Genomic DNA, 16550 nt, shown 5'->3' on the forward strand with positions numbered 1-16550 from the left:
CACTTTAACAGTATCTGATTGTCTGCTTAGAAACCAAAAATTACGACAGACAAAAGTACCGGTATACCTAAATATTTTTTTTACAATGGATAAATTTGTGTTGGCAAAAGATGTGGCCTATGGGCCTCTATTCACTGGGTTTAATGTGTTCAGGAAAGTTGTTAGAAGTAAAAGTTACAACTTTGTTTAACATTCTTTCTGAAAACTATTCTACAATGTGATATTTGAAAACTGTTCATATTTGGTGCTAAATTTCAAGACTACATGTAAGTGTTCAGCTGCAACGATTGTTATCAAATTTAATCATGATACTTGTGTGTAAATTGATAAAAGGGCATTATTATTTTTATGTTAACCATGTAGATTTGTCAAATGTTTTTTGGGAACAGTCGATTTCCATAATTATCTACAAGACTTTAAGTATATTTGAATGCTTTGCAGTTTTTTTATGGAACTTATGTGTATTGAGAGAGAGAGAGAGAGAAAAAAATCAATCTGTGATAATAACAAGTTTGTGCTTGGAGTCAACACCAGCAGCTAGTCACTGTGCTGTTGTATATAGTGTAAAAGATAGAAACTATTCCTTACATATTTTGTTTTGTTCAAGCAGTAAGAAGTGTTTTCCTTTGAACTACTATTTGCTATTCTTTTGTAATTACATACAGGATGTATGAATTTGTTGTGAATATACTGCAATTAAATGATGTTACCCCATAAACTGTTTAGATTTTTTAGGGCCGTGCTCTGCTGGCGCCTATAGTGATCAGTCTGTTTGCCATCCGAGATCTCTTGTCCAGAAAATATCTTCTCTCCCCATGCCCTTGGCCCAATCTTCCTAATACTTCACCCACAGAGTGCCTTTGGGTAAAGGGTGTGCAGTGACCTTGAACCATGTTTCTAGGTCAAAGCTGATTTTATGAAAAATTCTTGTCTGGAGCATATCTTCTCTCCTCTTAGTCCAATCTGGCTCAGATTTCACTCATGGAGTGCCTATGGTCAATTGGTGTACAATGACCTTGAATAAAGTTCAAGGGTCAAGGTCATATTGAATCAAGCAAAAATTCTTTTTTCAGAGCATATATACTCTCTGCTTGGCCCTCTTTGGCTCATACATCACATAAAGAGAGATTTCGAGTAGAGGGTATGCAGTGATCTTGAACCAAGTTTCAAGGCCAAATATGTCTGAAGTATATCATTCCTCCCTTTGGTCAAATCTGGCTCATACTTCACTCACAGAGTGCCTACAATATGCAGTGACCTTGTATGATGTTTGTAGGTTGTGTGAAGGTCATATTGGATCACATTAAAAAAAAATCCAGAGGCTATATATATTCTCCACTTGGCCCTATTTGGCTTCTACTGCACATTAACAGATCTTTTGGGTTAATGTTGTGCATTGAGTCTTTAATTTGAACCAAGTCAATGTGAAGGTCATAGAAGTGAAGTCATAGAAGATCTCTTTGTTATCAGTTTTAGACAGTAGATTATTTCCCATTTGCTTAATCTCACTCCAGTTGAACAAAAATGGATATATGTAAGGGGTAATGAGATTGAATTAAAAGTTTTATGCCGGCTGGAAAATCTTTAAGTTATAGGTCAAGGTCAAAGCAAAATTTCATCCTATTGTCCATTATTCAAGCGGAGCCCTTTGAGATGGTCACCATCTCAATGTAGTCTAGTTTATTGGGTATAACTCTCTTTCAAACAAAGACTATTTTAGCATACAGCATCAATCAACAAAGAATAGGGAAAATTGAATTCTTATGTAGGTCCAACAGAGAAGGTGATGCCACTAACATATTTTATCCCCCCCCCCCCACTCCCTCAAGCCCAATTTGGCTCATCCTTCACCCTTTGAGCATTGAGTGTGCAGTAACTTAAAAACAAGTATCTAGGCAACTGTTACAGATGAAGCATACATGTACGAGTAAATCCTTATTTGGACCATAATTCTCATGGCCAATACTTCAGCCAGAGTGTCTTTGAGTTAAAGATATGCCGTTACCTTACGTGGTATGAAACACCTCCATGTTGTGACGTATAATTTATCGAAAAACAGTAAAATCAAGTATAGTTTTAAAAATAGTTTCTTTCATAAAATTGTTATCCAACAGCAAAGCACAGTGGTTTGGAGAGTTCACTACAGACCTGTAAGTCACGATATCAGATCCTGCTGGGAATGTGCTAAAATGTGCATATGTTTCATAACCAGTAAATGGGTAATATATAAAATATTGAATCAGAATCAAAATTGGTCATTTTGTTATTAATTTATAAACACACTGATCAGACTTGATTAAAAAAATTTATTTTAAAGGTACTGTATATGAAATGCCATCTTTGTTAGCCAAGGGTCTACCGATCATAGACCAGAGAGGGAGTGGATCGTAGACCCTTGGCTAACGAAGATGATGAAAGGACCACAACAGTCAATAATTCATACATTAATATTTATTCAAGTTTTGGGATATATTTAAAATTCATAGTCAGTAAAATATACACATAACTATGAAAACATGCAGACTTTCTTCTCGTCCTCCACCCCCAATTATCCGTATTACCTGTAATTTTCGTACGTATATATTAATGGTCATTTTCAACAAGATTGTGTGTGGACTTTGGTGCGATACTATAATCATTTCTATATCAAAAGGCAGTTTTTAGTTCATTTTGGTACTGCATGCATCATCACAATGAAAACTTGCTGCTGTTTCAATAGTTTATCAGTTTCTGTATCACCCTCCATTTGAATACTCTTCAGGCTCCTCTTGGAATGAAATGCACATTATATATGGATATACAAACTTCAAGATATATGCTTGGAAAAAACTTTTTTCCTGTTAATATTACCCTGTGTATAACTACATCGTATTGCATTAGAAAATTGAAATGGATTAGTCTACAGTTATAGATAAAGCTTTGATGTCTGATAATGTTTGTTGATGTTGAGATTTCATCTCGGACAAATCTTTGGAAGTTTTCCAGTGATCTTCAAGGTCTGTGTAAATCTTTAAAGCCTCAGAATTGTATGAAACCTGCAAACAGAAGAATTCACATGCATACGGTAACAGGTTACAAAATATCACAAAGCCAACAAAAACCAACACGTATGTCTACCTATATTGTATTTATAGAAATGCATGGTAAGTTGATGGAGGATTAATATTTGGTGCCAAATTGGAAGTTCAAGGTTTTTCAGTACCTGGGATTTGATGAGGGACTCTAAACAAGGCTGAATGTATTCTATTCGGCCTTCTACAAACTTTGGCAGATCTTCTGAGAGGGCTTGGTTCTGACTGTCGAATTCTGCCTTTGTTCTTTCAACGGCTTTTTTGCTCTATAAATTAAGACCTGGCTTTACACTAATATTCACACATCATGTTTGTAATTCAGTGTATAAATTATATTTGCTTGCTTAAGCTTTAGACCTTAGCACATTGATGCAAATATTTACATGTAAAATGTTTCAATGAAGTACAAAAACCTACTTATTTGTACTTGCAATTTACAGAATATGTACTGGAGTATTAACACTCAAGTTGAGTTCACTCCATTTTGTGACGAAGAAGACGAAATAATAACTGTACTACATGTATACATAATTATTTGCTTGCCTTAAATAAGCTTTACTATGACCCCACTCCCATCCACTACTCTGAACCCATCCCCCACATCTTACCCCTCCCCCCACATCTTACCCCACTCCTACCCTGACTCACCAAATCAAGCTTAACCACATTTTGTCCCGTTCTTTCTCTGTTTTTCTGCTTCTCCACCTTGGCTTGAGATTTTTCGTACTCCTGCAAAAGAAGGATAATGAGTGTATGAGTATACTTAGAGTGGTAGAAGCAGGGTTTTAGAGTAATCGGTTGTGTCAGAGCTAACCAATGAAAAATCTCACCTGCAAACTCTGCTCTCTTTTCTTCAAAGCAGCTTGTATACTTGGAAATATTGTATTAAGTCTAAAATACAGAAAAGGACTTGCAAATCAATAAACCATTACCAGATATTGGGAATTATTGAACAGGAAACCTGTACATATTGTGACGTCAGACCGGTTCGAATACCGGCGTCAGATAGCTCAGTCGGTAGAGCACCTGACTAGAGATTCAGGGGGCCCGGGTTCGAAACCCGGTCTGGTCCGTCATTATTTCTCCCATCCCGTTACATTTGGTGCCGTGACTAACCCCTGGAACTGACAGGTTAACTCCTGCCAGGGGAGGAGCCTGGGGTGATCTTCGGGGACGAAGATCATTTAAGGGGGGAGGAATGTGACGGTCAGACCGGTTCGAATACCGGCGTCAGATAGCTCAGTCGGTAGAGCACCTGACTAGAGATTCAGGGGGCCCGGGTTCGAAACCCGGTCTGGTCCGTCATTATTTCTCCCATCCCGTTACAATATAAAAGCAAAAGATGAAGATAAGAAATTGTGCACCTGATTGTTTAAAGCAAAGATTTGAATATGTTTTTGTCACTACATGTACCGGTATGTCACTCAATTCACAGAAACAGCTTTCACTTAGAGAAAAATCATATTTGATTAAATCATCAAAAGATTATGACTCCTTGAACTGAAACATTGCAAACTCTATTTGGACTCATCCATTGAGACAAATTAATTCATGTCTCTGATGTTAGTTAAATGACTGTAAACACTCAATTTGATTTCTCAATGAATGAACACTTATAATCAAAACAAAATTTCCTAACAATAACCAACTCAGAGCACTTGAATTGAATACTGGTACATGTATGCACTTTCACTATTCTATTATATACATACACTTGTTCAGCCAACCTTGTCTCAAAAATTTGACCAGATCAAGTATTTTAAGCACTACTTAGGACTTGAGAAAACAAGAAATGGAATTTCGAACTCACTCCTACTTTTTCAATGTTTTTAGATACCAAAGGAACAACACAATGAGGTTCTTTCCTGAAGTCTAATCGTATTTTTATTACTGAAACAACTAATGTCTGTTCAGCAAAGAATTTACTCATGATTGTTCACCATATTTCAATATCCCTCCAAGAAAAATGCAAACATGGCTATTCCTAAATCACAAATGTTTGCATGTCCTTGGCCCACTCTGTTAAACAGGTGGGTATATGTTAAATTTCTTACCTCTTAACTGGATCTGCCATTGTTTTCTGAACAACAATGTTCTGAAACAAAGAACAAAATTACCAATAAATTGTGTTTTCCTTACATATATGAACTGTAAAATTTCTTGCAGGGGGATAGCTTTTTAATGGCTGCAAATATGTAATACATGTATCTCTAATATGGTACTGTAGCGTACAAGGAAAATTATCTCGTGGGTTCCAACAAGCAGGGAAAAAAAGGACAATGTACCAGTTCTTTGGAATGTGAGTTTTGTTTTTCAGTGGCTTTCTCCCACTCAGTGACCATCTCATTCAGCTGGGCCTCGCTCTGACATACTGGGTTCAACAGGAGATCCTGGATAATCTTTTGTTCACTTTGTGACAAGGCTGAAATCATAAAGATATGTACATTGTGTTTTGTGTTATAAAAATCTTTGAAATTCCATAGCAAAGTGTTATTTTTTCTTAAGAGTTTTGATGAAAACAAGTTGAATAAGTCAATCCATATACATCTAATATGTATTATGATATATATATATATATGTATGTATATTTAAATTTTAAAAGGGGTGTTGAAGTTAAAATATTTCATAGTTTGTGAATAATAACAGTGAGCAAATGTTATCAAAATGATGATGATGATGATTAAGTCATTTTATATATCCTACCAGCATTTGATTCCATCCATCTCTTTGTGTCCTTGTATAGCTTTTTACTAGTTTCATCTAAGCTGAAAATCAGAGAGTCAACCAGTAAGAAATTTTCTATTCATTCAAAAGAATTAAATGAAGATACTTAGTTTCTTACAAGATCTAGAGTATATGCACTTGTATTCATAAAGGGAAAGTTGGATAGTGTTCATTGCTCAACCAATTTGAAGGCGAGTTCGTAAAATCATGGGTACTGGACGAAGTAGATTTGGAGGGTTTTCTTTCACTAATACCGGTAATATGACAATCTAATTTATCTCTTAGACTTCAATACCTAATTTTATCATTATCGTGCTATCAAAAAGTCTTATGGATATTTTAAACATCATCTTTATTACAATTACTGGTAAAACAAATTAAAATATATTTATACTATAGACCAATAATGAATATGTTATCTGTAACTGCTTGTTTTGTTGTCATTTAACTTGACCGTTCAGGAGTGTAATTTAATGACGTATCATGGTGTAATAGAGGATAAATATATGCTCAATTTTTGTTGTGTTCCTACCACAGGCACCTGGATTTTTATCAATCAGTCGCTTAATAAGTCATATATCGAAAAATCATACCCCTACCATATATACATAAGGTGTATTTATATATACATGTAGTAGGTAGAATTTTTCGATATATGACTTATTAAGCGACTGATAAAAATTCAGGTGCCTGTGGTTCCTACAAGCACTATAGTAAGCTATTGGGCTGATCTTTTAGCTCTCTCAGTAGAGGGAAGGATTTGAAACCAAAACGTTGTGAGTTTATGCAATGCATTCATGCATCCCCGAATTTGTTGCACTTGTACATGAATACCTTTCTACTCTTTTAACTTCTCTTCCAAACTCCCTTTCAGTCTAAAAAAAAAAAAAGAAAGATAAATTACCTGTGTCAGATAAACATAAAATATGTATAAATATTGATTGGTCTTATATTTAACATTCTCAGATAAGTGCAAAGCATGATTTTAGCATCCTCTCATTCTGAATCTGATTTATTAAGCTACCAAAACTTACCGTTCGAGAAACAACACTCTTCTTTGGTGCCGAATATCTGTTGAATATATTCCTACAATAAGTGTTTAGTGTTCGTGAAATTGTAAACATGGTTAAGATGAAAGGGTGGATAGGTATTAGCTTCTTCATTCCTCAGATCCTCTATACATGTACATTGTACCATGGACAGAGAGGTACAATTTAAATAATTTTTGAATAGTTTTAATGAACTATACCAGATAAACTCAACGAAAACGTAGTTATCTTGTTCGTTAAAGTACATACCAACTCATGTTCACATAATTTCCCTCAGCTTTTAGCTGACATCGTGAATATCTTTTGTCGACTATCGTTCCCCTCCTTGTAAACAAAAACAGTAAAGCGTTTTATTGACTTAGATGATGAATATAAAAAGAAGGATCTTGTAGTGCACGCGGAAAATGTTTTCCGGATTGCACCCCCCCCCCCCCCCCCCCCCCCGGCGAACGCGAAAAAATGTACCTACATAACTTTATCTTTCCTGATAAATAGGTACGACAAACCTTTCTAATAATTTTTTTATTGTAATATGTACATTTTGTGCATGTTCATTTATTTAAATAAATACATAAATCTGCAACAAACTTTGCTGTTCTATCTGAATTGGGAAGATTTCCCTTACATTTTGATATCATTAGATCTATGTTAAGTTATTGGTACAGACTTGAGAATCAAAGTCAATCATTTCCACTTTTGTATAATGCTTATTGTGAATCAAAACAGTTGTTTCAACAAAATACTCCCTCCTGGTATGGCTCAATTCATTTTTTAACTAACAGCATTGATGGCACATACAATTTACAGTCAGTAACAAAACAAAAATTCAAAAGAGCACTTAGAGACTATCTATTTAAATATTTTATTAAAGAATGGAATTTTAAATTCACTATACACGCTGACAAAAAACTAAGTTGCTACAGCACTTTTAAGCAAAATTTTGGCCAAGAGAACTACCTAAGATTACTTAAAAATTTTGAGCAGAGGAGAAGTTTAACTCGTTTTCGCATTTCCGCTCATAGACTTAATATTGAAAGAGGACGATATCAAGACATTCCACAACAAGAAAGATACTGTAATAGATGTAATGTCAAATCAGTGGATGATGAAAAACATTTTTTATTCTCATGTGATCATAATAAGGCATTAAGAGATACTCTGTACAAATTTTCAATATATGGACAATAACCAAAAATTTTACTGGCTTATGACAACTGAAGATCTACAAGTACTTGTACAACTCAGTGAAATGATTCTTAAAGATGGAATATAATGGTTATAGTTATATATAAAGATATATTATGCAGTGTATTTACTTTGGTTGGGGGGGGGGGGGGGTTATATTATGTATAAGCATACTGGCTTGAACACTTTGAGTACAAGTAGACCAGTCTAATCGACTGTGCAGGCACCGTCCCTTGGTACTCTCTGTTTTCAGGCCACTTTGTTTCTGTATAGCTGTTGTATTCACTGATGTGTAAATCCCATACATATATTTCATTGTATTAATGAAACATTTTGCATATTGTTGCCTGGACATTGTGAGCAGTATTTCATTCAGTATTTGTTATAATCATGATATTATTATTATTATTTTTTTTTTTTAATGTATATGCCCCCTGAGGGCCCTTGATTGGTGAATAAATAAATATATATAATCTCATAATGATTAACAAAGCGTTTGGTGCCAGTTGAAAAAAATTCATTTCATCTGGCAGCCGCCACAAAGTTTTGCGGTCGTTATATGAAATCGTTTTTTGTTTTTTGTTTTATTAATTTTTAATCTTTGTGAAAACAAATATATTTTTTTCATTTGGAAAAAATAAAACAATATGGAATACGGTGTATGTATATTTGGAAATAATTTTAGCGTTCTAAAACTGATCCGCTAAATGAAAAATAAGTTGTTTAAACTTTTTTACTGACAGAAATGATAATGACCTATGCCTAAAAACGTGTAGCCTAAATCCGCATTTTCAAATTTTGTACACAATTTATTGCTATAAGACAATTTCTTCTCAATGCTACAAAATTGATTAATCGATAAAGGGGATAAACATTTGATTTCAGATGCTAGATACTAGCTTGTTTTTTGGGTTTTTTTTTAAACTCTATGGTGCATGTTTGTAAAGAAAATTTAGGATTTTTTTACCTGTATAGTAATACGTCTGAATATAAGTGCTCAGTATGTTCAGTATTTGAAAGAAAAAAACTTAGTTGGAAAAGTTAACATTTTCTGAACAGCAGAAAGTTTAATAGTATTTTGCAATTAAGATTTGGTTCGTGGTAATTTGTATTTTCACTATTCACGCACAAAAATAGTAATTTATGATTACACATTACATCGATATCATATGTTACCTTCATATAAAATAATTGTAAAAATGGATAGTAACACACGCTCTCTCTCTCTCTCTCTCTCTCTCTCTCTCAATTAATTATTTGAGCGTAATCGATCTACTCCAGCGTGACGATTCTTCAATGACTGCACCTTACCTGTCCGCTAGATGGCACAGCATCAAAGTTATTTTTAGCGCTAGGAATCTCGCGGTCCTGTTTGACGGGCTATAGAATTTAAAGAAAAAAAACTTCACGGCTCAGGTAAACCGGTTTTGTTATTAATTCATTTAAATATGTAAAGCCAAACGAGAAGAAAACTAACTCATTCGTGAAAAAGGTCAACAATCCACACCCAGGCAAAGGTATTTCGTGCACGGGAAAGGTGGGGATACTGCAGGTGAACGCAGTTGATGAAGAATTGATACATAGACCTGTCGGACGAGTTTAACACAGGTCGGGCCGTTCATTATCTGGAGGCAAGTAAAGGCTCTCTGCATCAGTAACATCAAAAGCCTTCCAAAATGGCTTCATTTCGAGCCCTGTCTCGGGAGGGCCATGCAGCTATGAGTATGAAAGACAGTTCGGCCCGCTGGATTTTGATTCAGCAGAATACGTTCACCAATTGGGTGAACGAACAGCTAAGGGTTTCGGGAATAGAAACCACCGAATTCGTCAAAGACTTGGAGCATGATTTTCAAACAGGTGTCAGGCTTTGTCAACTTGTGGAAAGCTTACAGGGCAAGAAGGTCGGGCGGATCATCAAAAAGCCCCTGAACCACCATCAGGAACTGGAAAATGTGACCATCGCTCTCAACGCCATTTCTAACGACAACGTCCGATTGGTGAACATTGGTATGTCATTTGTTTACTTCAATAGATGCCTTACTTTTAATTAACAATATTTCAGAATTGCAATATAAAAAATTAAAAGGACGGTTTTTATCAAGAATGTGTGTGGGTGCATACACTTGGGAAAGGTGGGGGGGGGGGGGGGGGTAACCTGATTTGAGAGACAGATAGGACGGGTGGTTGCATACAGACTTGTAGATTAATTAAATTATTAAAACTTCTTTCCATTAGACTAGCATTCAACCTTAACATTCCTGGCTTTTCCCACATACATTTTCTTCAAGCAGTATTTTGATACTGTATTACTTTAGAAGTATATACACGTTATATTCTTCACATACCAGTATGGATTTATCTAAAGTTATATATATATAAAGTTATATCTAAAGTGATATATATCAATTATATTATGCCATTAAACCTGTGTTAATTTACAATTACAAATCTTACTTCAAAAATTTGCTTCATTTGATTTTTATATCATTCTCATGCATATTCATGCATGCTTGGATACACATTTATGCTTTATCCCATGACTCAATTTGTTAAACAATAGGCATTAGTATAGTCTTTTTCCCTTAAAAAAAAAACAGAACCAAAATTTGAAGAATTCATCAATGTTGACAAACAACAGTTTTGTATCCTTGACACTTGGCTTACTATCCCCAGAAGCAGTAGGTCAGCCATAAGCTGGGATGAAAAATGTGCACTCTTCTTGTGAACTAGCCCTGCCCAATTCCCTGACCCCCCAAGGCAACATTTATCACTGTAGAGTTGTACTGGTCGTAGATTTTAGCAAGGATTGTGGGTTGTTAAGTCATTGTATGTACTAGCCAGTCTATATGGTGGGTCATTTTGCCATGATAGATAGGTTAGGCAGAAATACATGTATATCATATTTCAGGCTTTGTGTCTGCATGATGTTGTTTTATAATATATACTGTGCTCTACTAATGAGCAGGAAGGCTAAGCTGTTTATAAATATATGTAAAGTGATACAATTTATTTACTGACAGGTAAATTTTGTCAATACCTGTGTAACACAATAGACTAATCACCTGTCGGCATGGCCCTTGTACATTTTAGTCAATCTTCAGGTGTAGCGTAATTTCCTAGTGAAGCTTATCATTTGTTTGAGATTGTTTCTGTAGTATCAAAATTTTGTGAAGATCGAGAAACCCTAATAGGAAAGAATAATACAGATCGACTGTAGTAAAAGAAATTTGATCAAAGCAGCAAAATATTTAAAAAAATGCATTAATTTAAAAAGTTTCAAATATCCTGTAATAAGGTTTAAATTTCTCCTTTCATATAGTGTCAAATTCTACTTGGTTGAAAAAACTGAAATTAAGAAAAAGATTATTGGCCAAAATATAGCATGTGAAACATCTATAAATGAAGGAAGCCTTGTAAGTTGTAAGAACTTGTGTTCAAACCTAAGTTGCAATAGAATATGTCCTAAACAAATGAAGAGACAATGAATTTTAAGGTTTTTTAAAAAGTTACAGAAATATCATTTTATTCAACAAGGATTTTTTTTTAAATTTTAGTTTAGATACTATAATTTATTTTTCGGGGGGTGTGGGTTAGGTTGGGGTTGTGGCTTGATAAGAGGTCAGAGTAAGAAGGGTATATGTACAATATATAAGCAGTAGTTTAAGCATCCTCCTTGATTGCATTGGTAAGTTATGTCTATATATCGAGCAAACAAAGAAATGATTGGCAATAAATAAGGTGTGTTGGACTGCGAACTGTTGCAATAAATTCAAGGTGTAATGATGAATTATTGATCAGTATTGATTGAACCACAGGTACACAGGTAAAGTGTTCAGCCTGGTCTGCAAAAGTAATCAAGATCAGATTCTCCATTTTTATGTTCTTCCTTAAGAGATCTAGTTTGCAATGCCCACTGTGAAATGACGAATTAAAAAATAAGTTCCAGCAGGCCTTATTGCTAGAAAAAAAACCCTGCAATAGTAAATACAAGTGTTTACATTTTAAGTTAAATGAAGTTTAAAATGCATGATCACGGCTAACTGTTGATTTGTTAAGTTAAATGCACAAACATCTGCACAGCAGTTATGTATGGAATGTTCATGCACCGTTTGTTGCTTCTTCAATATAACAAAAAGTCGTTTGTTAAAGATGATCTTATAAAAGTAATATATTCGTCGATTTCTTCTCCTTTATAAAAATAGATGAGCCGTTTGAATGCACAGACAATAGGACTGCATGTTACTTGATGCATTTTCTCCATGTGTATTTTAAAAATACATGTTCCTGTGCATAGCGATTATTTTTGGATAGAACAGATAGGAAATCTGCAAAAAGTACGGAAGACAATTGAATTCAATAACTGAAAAGTGAACTTATAACTCTGCTTGCCGTACATATTTAAGCTTTCAGATTATGCAATAAGCTGTTACAAAAAACTCAAAAGCAATATTTGTAATGCATGTTTAAAAAACCCTCTTGAAAACTGAAATTTTCATGGATGGAGAAATCACAAAGGTACGGTACTGGTTTCGCTTTAGAAAACTTGGTAAACCAGTTTCATCTATGATATAAGTAGTTTTGGTGTGCTATGGCCAAGAGCAATCTGGGTGGATTTAAGATTTTTCAAGGGGGGTTTAACATCAGTAATTTGAAAGGATCTCTGTTGGGATGTTGTTCTTTCAACAGTTATTCTTGTGAATTTAACAGAGCATTTAAATACCTTCCCTGTAAGCTTTGATTGAGATGACCTTGGGAAAAGATATACCTGTAGAGCTTTTTGAAATATTGGCTCAAAAATGATTTGTTTAGATAAGCTCTGGACATGAGAGAGAGAGAGAGAGAGAGAGAGAGAGAGAGAGAGAGAGAGAGAGAGAGAGAGCATTGTCCATTCTTATGCATTGTGCAATATATATATTTTTAAAATTAGAACATTTATTTTAATTCTCAGTGCTGAAGAGAATGTGTTAGAATTCATGCAAGGATTGTCAGTATATTGTAATGTTTGATTTATCAGTCATAAAACATTCTCTGCAAGAGTTAAGTACATGTATATGTTGAGTGTTTGACTTAGTCCTCCTCCAGAGTACGTTTTTTGGAAGAAAAGGGACCTTAAGCAAACACAATTTAAACTTATATTTGCATTTTGAAATGCCGATTTACTGCAGTCACCTGACCTTGCTTGCAGGTGAAATGTTCTGTTATTTTGTTATTTACTGGAAACAAAGAATATTTTACTGAAAACTAAAAGTGTGATTGATTAAAATATTGTGCAAACACTGCCATAACTGCAGACTTACATTAAAAAGGTGGTTATAGGTTGAATACCTCACAAATTAAAAACTAGGGTATAAATCTAAAATTAGTGTAAAACACACCACACCACTGTACCAAAATTTAAATTCCTTTTTTCCAGGCCCAGAGGACATTGTGAATGCAAACCTGAAGCTGATTCTGGGTCTGATATGGCACCTGATTCTGCGATACCAGATTGGGAAGACCAAGTTCCCCACAAAGAAGCTGATGCTGGCCTGGCTGCAGGCCGTTATTCCAGAATGTGCAGTCACAAACTTTACCACGGACTGGAACAGTGGAATTGCCCTACAGTATGTTAAGATTCAGAAAGAGTTATCTCCCTTTACAATTTAAGCAAGTTATTCCCCTTTAGAGTCAATATTAAAAGTGTCAGGCCGCCTTTAAAAATTGCTTCTTTTGTTCTTTTACGACTCGTTGTTGTAACTTTGCATTGGAAGGTACATGTATGTAGGTAATTATTTTCTCAAATATTTGTAACATAATAAAATTATAACTATGATTATATTAAGCATTATAACCATTATAGGTAACTATATAATTAATGTTTCAGTAACAAAATCATACTTTTAAATACATGCATGCATATAGAACTTATTGAAATAAAATATTGGAATTTTTTTTTTCAAAAACTTTGAATCATTATGACACTTAGTGAGTTTTCGAGTTGTTTGTTGACAGTGCCCTGATAGACTTCTGCAGACCTGGGCTGTCCCCCAACTGGAGGCAGATGAGTAGGAGTGATGGGTAGGTCAAAGTAAAAGGGTCAGGTAAGGAGAAAGTATACCAGTATAAATGTTAGGGAGATTAAGGAGTGGGCCTTCAAAACTTTCAGAGGCATATAAGATACAGTGTAGTTTTCTATTGCTTACAACAAGTGGTTTTGGAATGGACATATCTACCTCTGTCATATGCATCTAATTTTATTGCATAACATCATTCTTAATACTTTTTATGCTATTATGGGTGTATTTTTTTAATATTACTGTTTTATTAGGTTAAACAATTGTAAGAGTGCTATGGAGCTGGCCAAAAGGGAGTTTGACATCCCTCTGGTGGTTCGCCCCGAGGATCTGTCAAGCCCCGACCTTGACGAGCTGTCTGGCATGACCTATCTCTCCTACTTCATGAAAGTGGACTCTCCCGGTTACCATGCCACCTTGAATATGGTCCGCAGGCTTCTCAAAAAGGGAACCGTGAACAATTTTACAGTAAGAAATGAACAAAAATTAAGAGACCCCAGCTTCATCTCTTCAGATATGAATTGAGCGGAGATATGTCATATGAGTAACAAAGTTGTCTCCTTTTTATTCCTTTCAAAACTTAGGGGGGATAAGATTAAGAATCACTAACTGTGTGTATGTGGGTGTGTTAATTAGTATGTCTGTGTGTTAGTGTGCTTGTGTCAAAATCTTGTGGAAGATAAGTAACATTCTATTCATTTCCGTTGTAATTATTGGCGAGTTTATTCTTACAATTTCCAACAAATTGAGGTATACAACTCAAATTTCAAGAATGAGTTGTTAAAAGAGCCCATTTAACAAATGTTAATTTGATTTACAACTTCTAAAATAGGTATTAAAAAAAAATTGCCGTTGTAAAGGCATACTCCACTTGGTGGGATTTTTGTGTTAATTTTTAAAAAATATTTATTCATTCTTTTATACATACATAATTTGTGTGTGTGTGTGGGGGAGAGAGAGAGAGAGAGAGAGAGAGAGAGAGAGAGAGAGAGAGAGAGAGAGAGAGAGAGAGATTAACAGATTGGAAAAAGAGAGATAAGAGACAAAAGGGAGAAAGGGACACTCCCTTTTTCTCGAATGATGGAAATGAGCAAAGATTGGAAAGTTCTCTCCCTTATTTCAAAACATTTATGAAATTTCAATGAATAACAGGTAATTGCATTTTCTTGATAAGGAAGTTAAACATTTGTAATCTGATGTTGATTCACATTCTAGACGGACTGGTCTGATGGACGAATGCTCTGTAATCTGTGTGTGTCACTTGGTGCCTCCATTGCTGGGTATCCTGCACTAACTGGGAATGCTATTGAAAACCAGGAATTAGGTGAGTTGATTTAAAACTCTATGAATCCTTATAAAAACCAAGAATTATGAGCGTTATGTTATGTGAACCTCATGTTACAATTCAAGAAACCACTATTTGGTAAGTTAATCAACTACCATATACGATTTCAACTGCATTAAGCAGAATTTTTGGTGATAAAGTTGTCTCTTTTTGTTCCTTAATTTGCACAATATGCTGGGGATGAGATATATCAACTCAACTGCAAGAACTGAGTAAATTGGGTACTAGGGTCCCACTTGATAACCAGCAATTACAGAAATTACTATGTTGGTTTCCAACCAGAAACCAGGAGATGTGCAAATTCATTTAAAACCATGAATTAGGAATAAACCAAAGTGAATGAATTATATATATATATATTGTTACATATTCATTTATGAAACGTCAATCAGTATTGTAAAACCATTTCATAGGAATTCAAGCTGGAAAGAAACTTGGAGTGGAACCCATCTTGACAGCTAAAGAGATGTGTGATCCAGAAGTGGACCACATTGGCATCATGGCCTACGCTGCATATTTCTCGCGATTCAAGCCAGTTCGGTCATCTGCCGAAAAAGTTGTGATGGATGTTCAGCCCAAAAACTGTTACATTGGGATTACTGTGAGTACTAGCAGGGCCTCATGTATTATATTGGCTGAATATAGTGAAATACTATTGCTATTTCCTCTTTTCTTTTCTTTTTTTTTTTTGTCAATATTAAATAATAATTTCTCATTGGAAAATGTATTGTGCATGTTATATTATGTTTCCTTGATGTTGTCATGCTGCATTGTGAATCACATACATGTATCGATCACAATTTCATAACATTGAATTCTATTTGTTTAATTTTTTAAAATAGTTATCTGTGTTGATGAATTTTGTTGTTGAAAAAAAAAGTTGTGGGGTCTTGAAAATTGAATTTCCACATTTTGAAAACAACAAAATTAGCAATCTATCATAATTGGAGTGGATTTTTCAGGTGAAAATTTTATCAATTATACATTCAGAAATAAATCATTTGAAAACCCATTAAAGCCAATTGATAGATATATAAAATATATAAAACAATTTGTATGGCAAGTATACATCTTGTCCTTTAGCTATAGCTGTCACGTTAATGAATTAAGAAATCATCACCTG

General features: G+C 34.6%; 2 protein-coding genes across 5 annotated transcripts in view; one reads left to right on the top strand and one right to left on the bottom strand.

The window, feature by feature from the left end:
* Positions 1–2436: 2436 nt before the first annotated feature.
* On the bottom strand, positions 2437–7208 carry LOC128182357 (bridging integrator 3-like). The gene is made up of 10 exons (XM_052850953.1): positions 7094–7208; positions 6830–6881; positions 6630–6670; positions 5775–5836; positions 5357–5493; positions 5126–5166; positions 3902–3962; positions 3720–3800; positions 3203–3337; positions 2437–3035 (listed from the first exon to the last, which is right to left on the bottom strand). Exons 1-10 carry the CDS (start codon positions 7099–7101, stop codon positions 2895–2897), a joined length of 759 nt encoding a protein of 252 aa, XP_052706913.1. The 5' UTR covers positions 7102–7208; the 3' UTR covers positions 2437–2894.
* Positions 7209–9411: 2203 nt separating this feature from the next.
* Positions 9412–16550, top strand: part of LOC128182358 (filamin-C-like) — a 40552-nt gene continuing 33413 nt past the window's right edge. Inside the window, exons 1-6 of one of the 4 annotated variants that reach the window (XM_052850954.1) lie at positions 9412–10036; positions 13443–13632; positions 14021–14086; positions 14337–14550; positions 15298–15406; positions 15841–16028. In XM_052850954.1, the coding sequence (XP_052706914.1) occupies positions 9706–10036; positions 13443–13632; positions 14021–14086; positions 14337–14550; positions 15298–15406; positions 15841–16028 (1098 nt within the window). In that variant the 5' untranslated portion in view covers positions 9412–9705. The remainder of the gene's footprint in view (positions 10037–13442; positions 13633–14020; positions 14087–14336; positions 14551–15297; positions 15407–15840; positions 16029–16550) is intronic. The other 3 variants (XM_052850955.1, XM_052850956.1, XM_052850958.1) reach the window with 3 other exon arrangements.

This window comes from Crassostrea angulata, chromosome 4 (assembly GCF_025612915.1).
Source record: "Crassostrea angulata isolate pt1a10 chromosome 4, ASM2561291v2, whole genome shotgun sequence".
Taxonomy (NCBI): domain Eukaryota; kingdom Metazoa; phylum Mollusca; class Bivalvia; order Ostreida; family Ostreidae; genus Magallana; species Magallana angulata.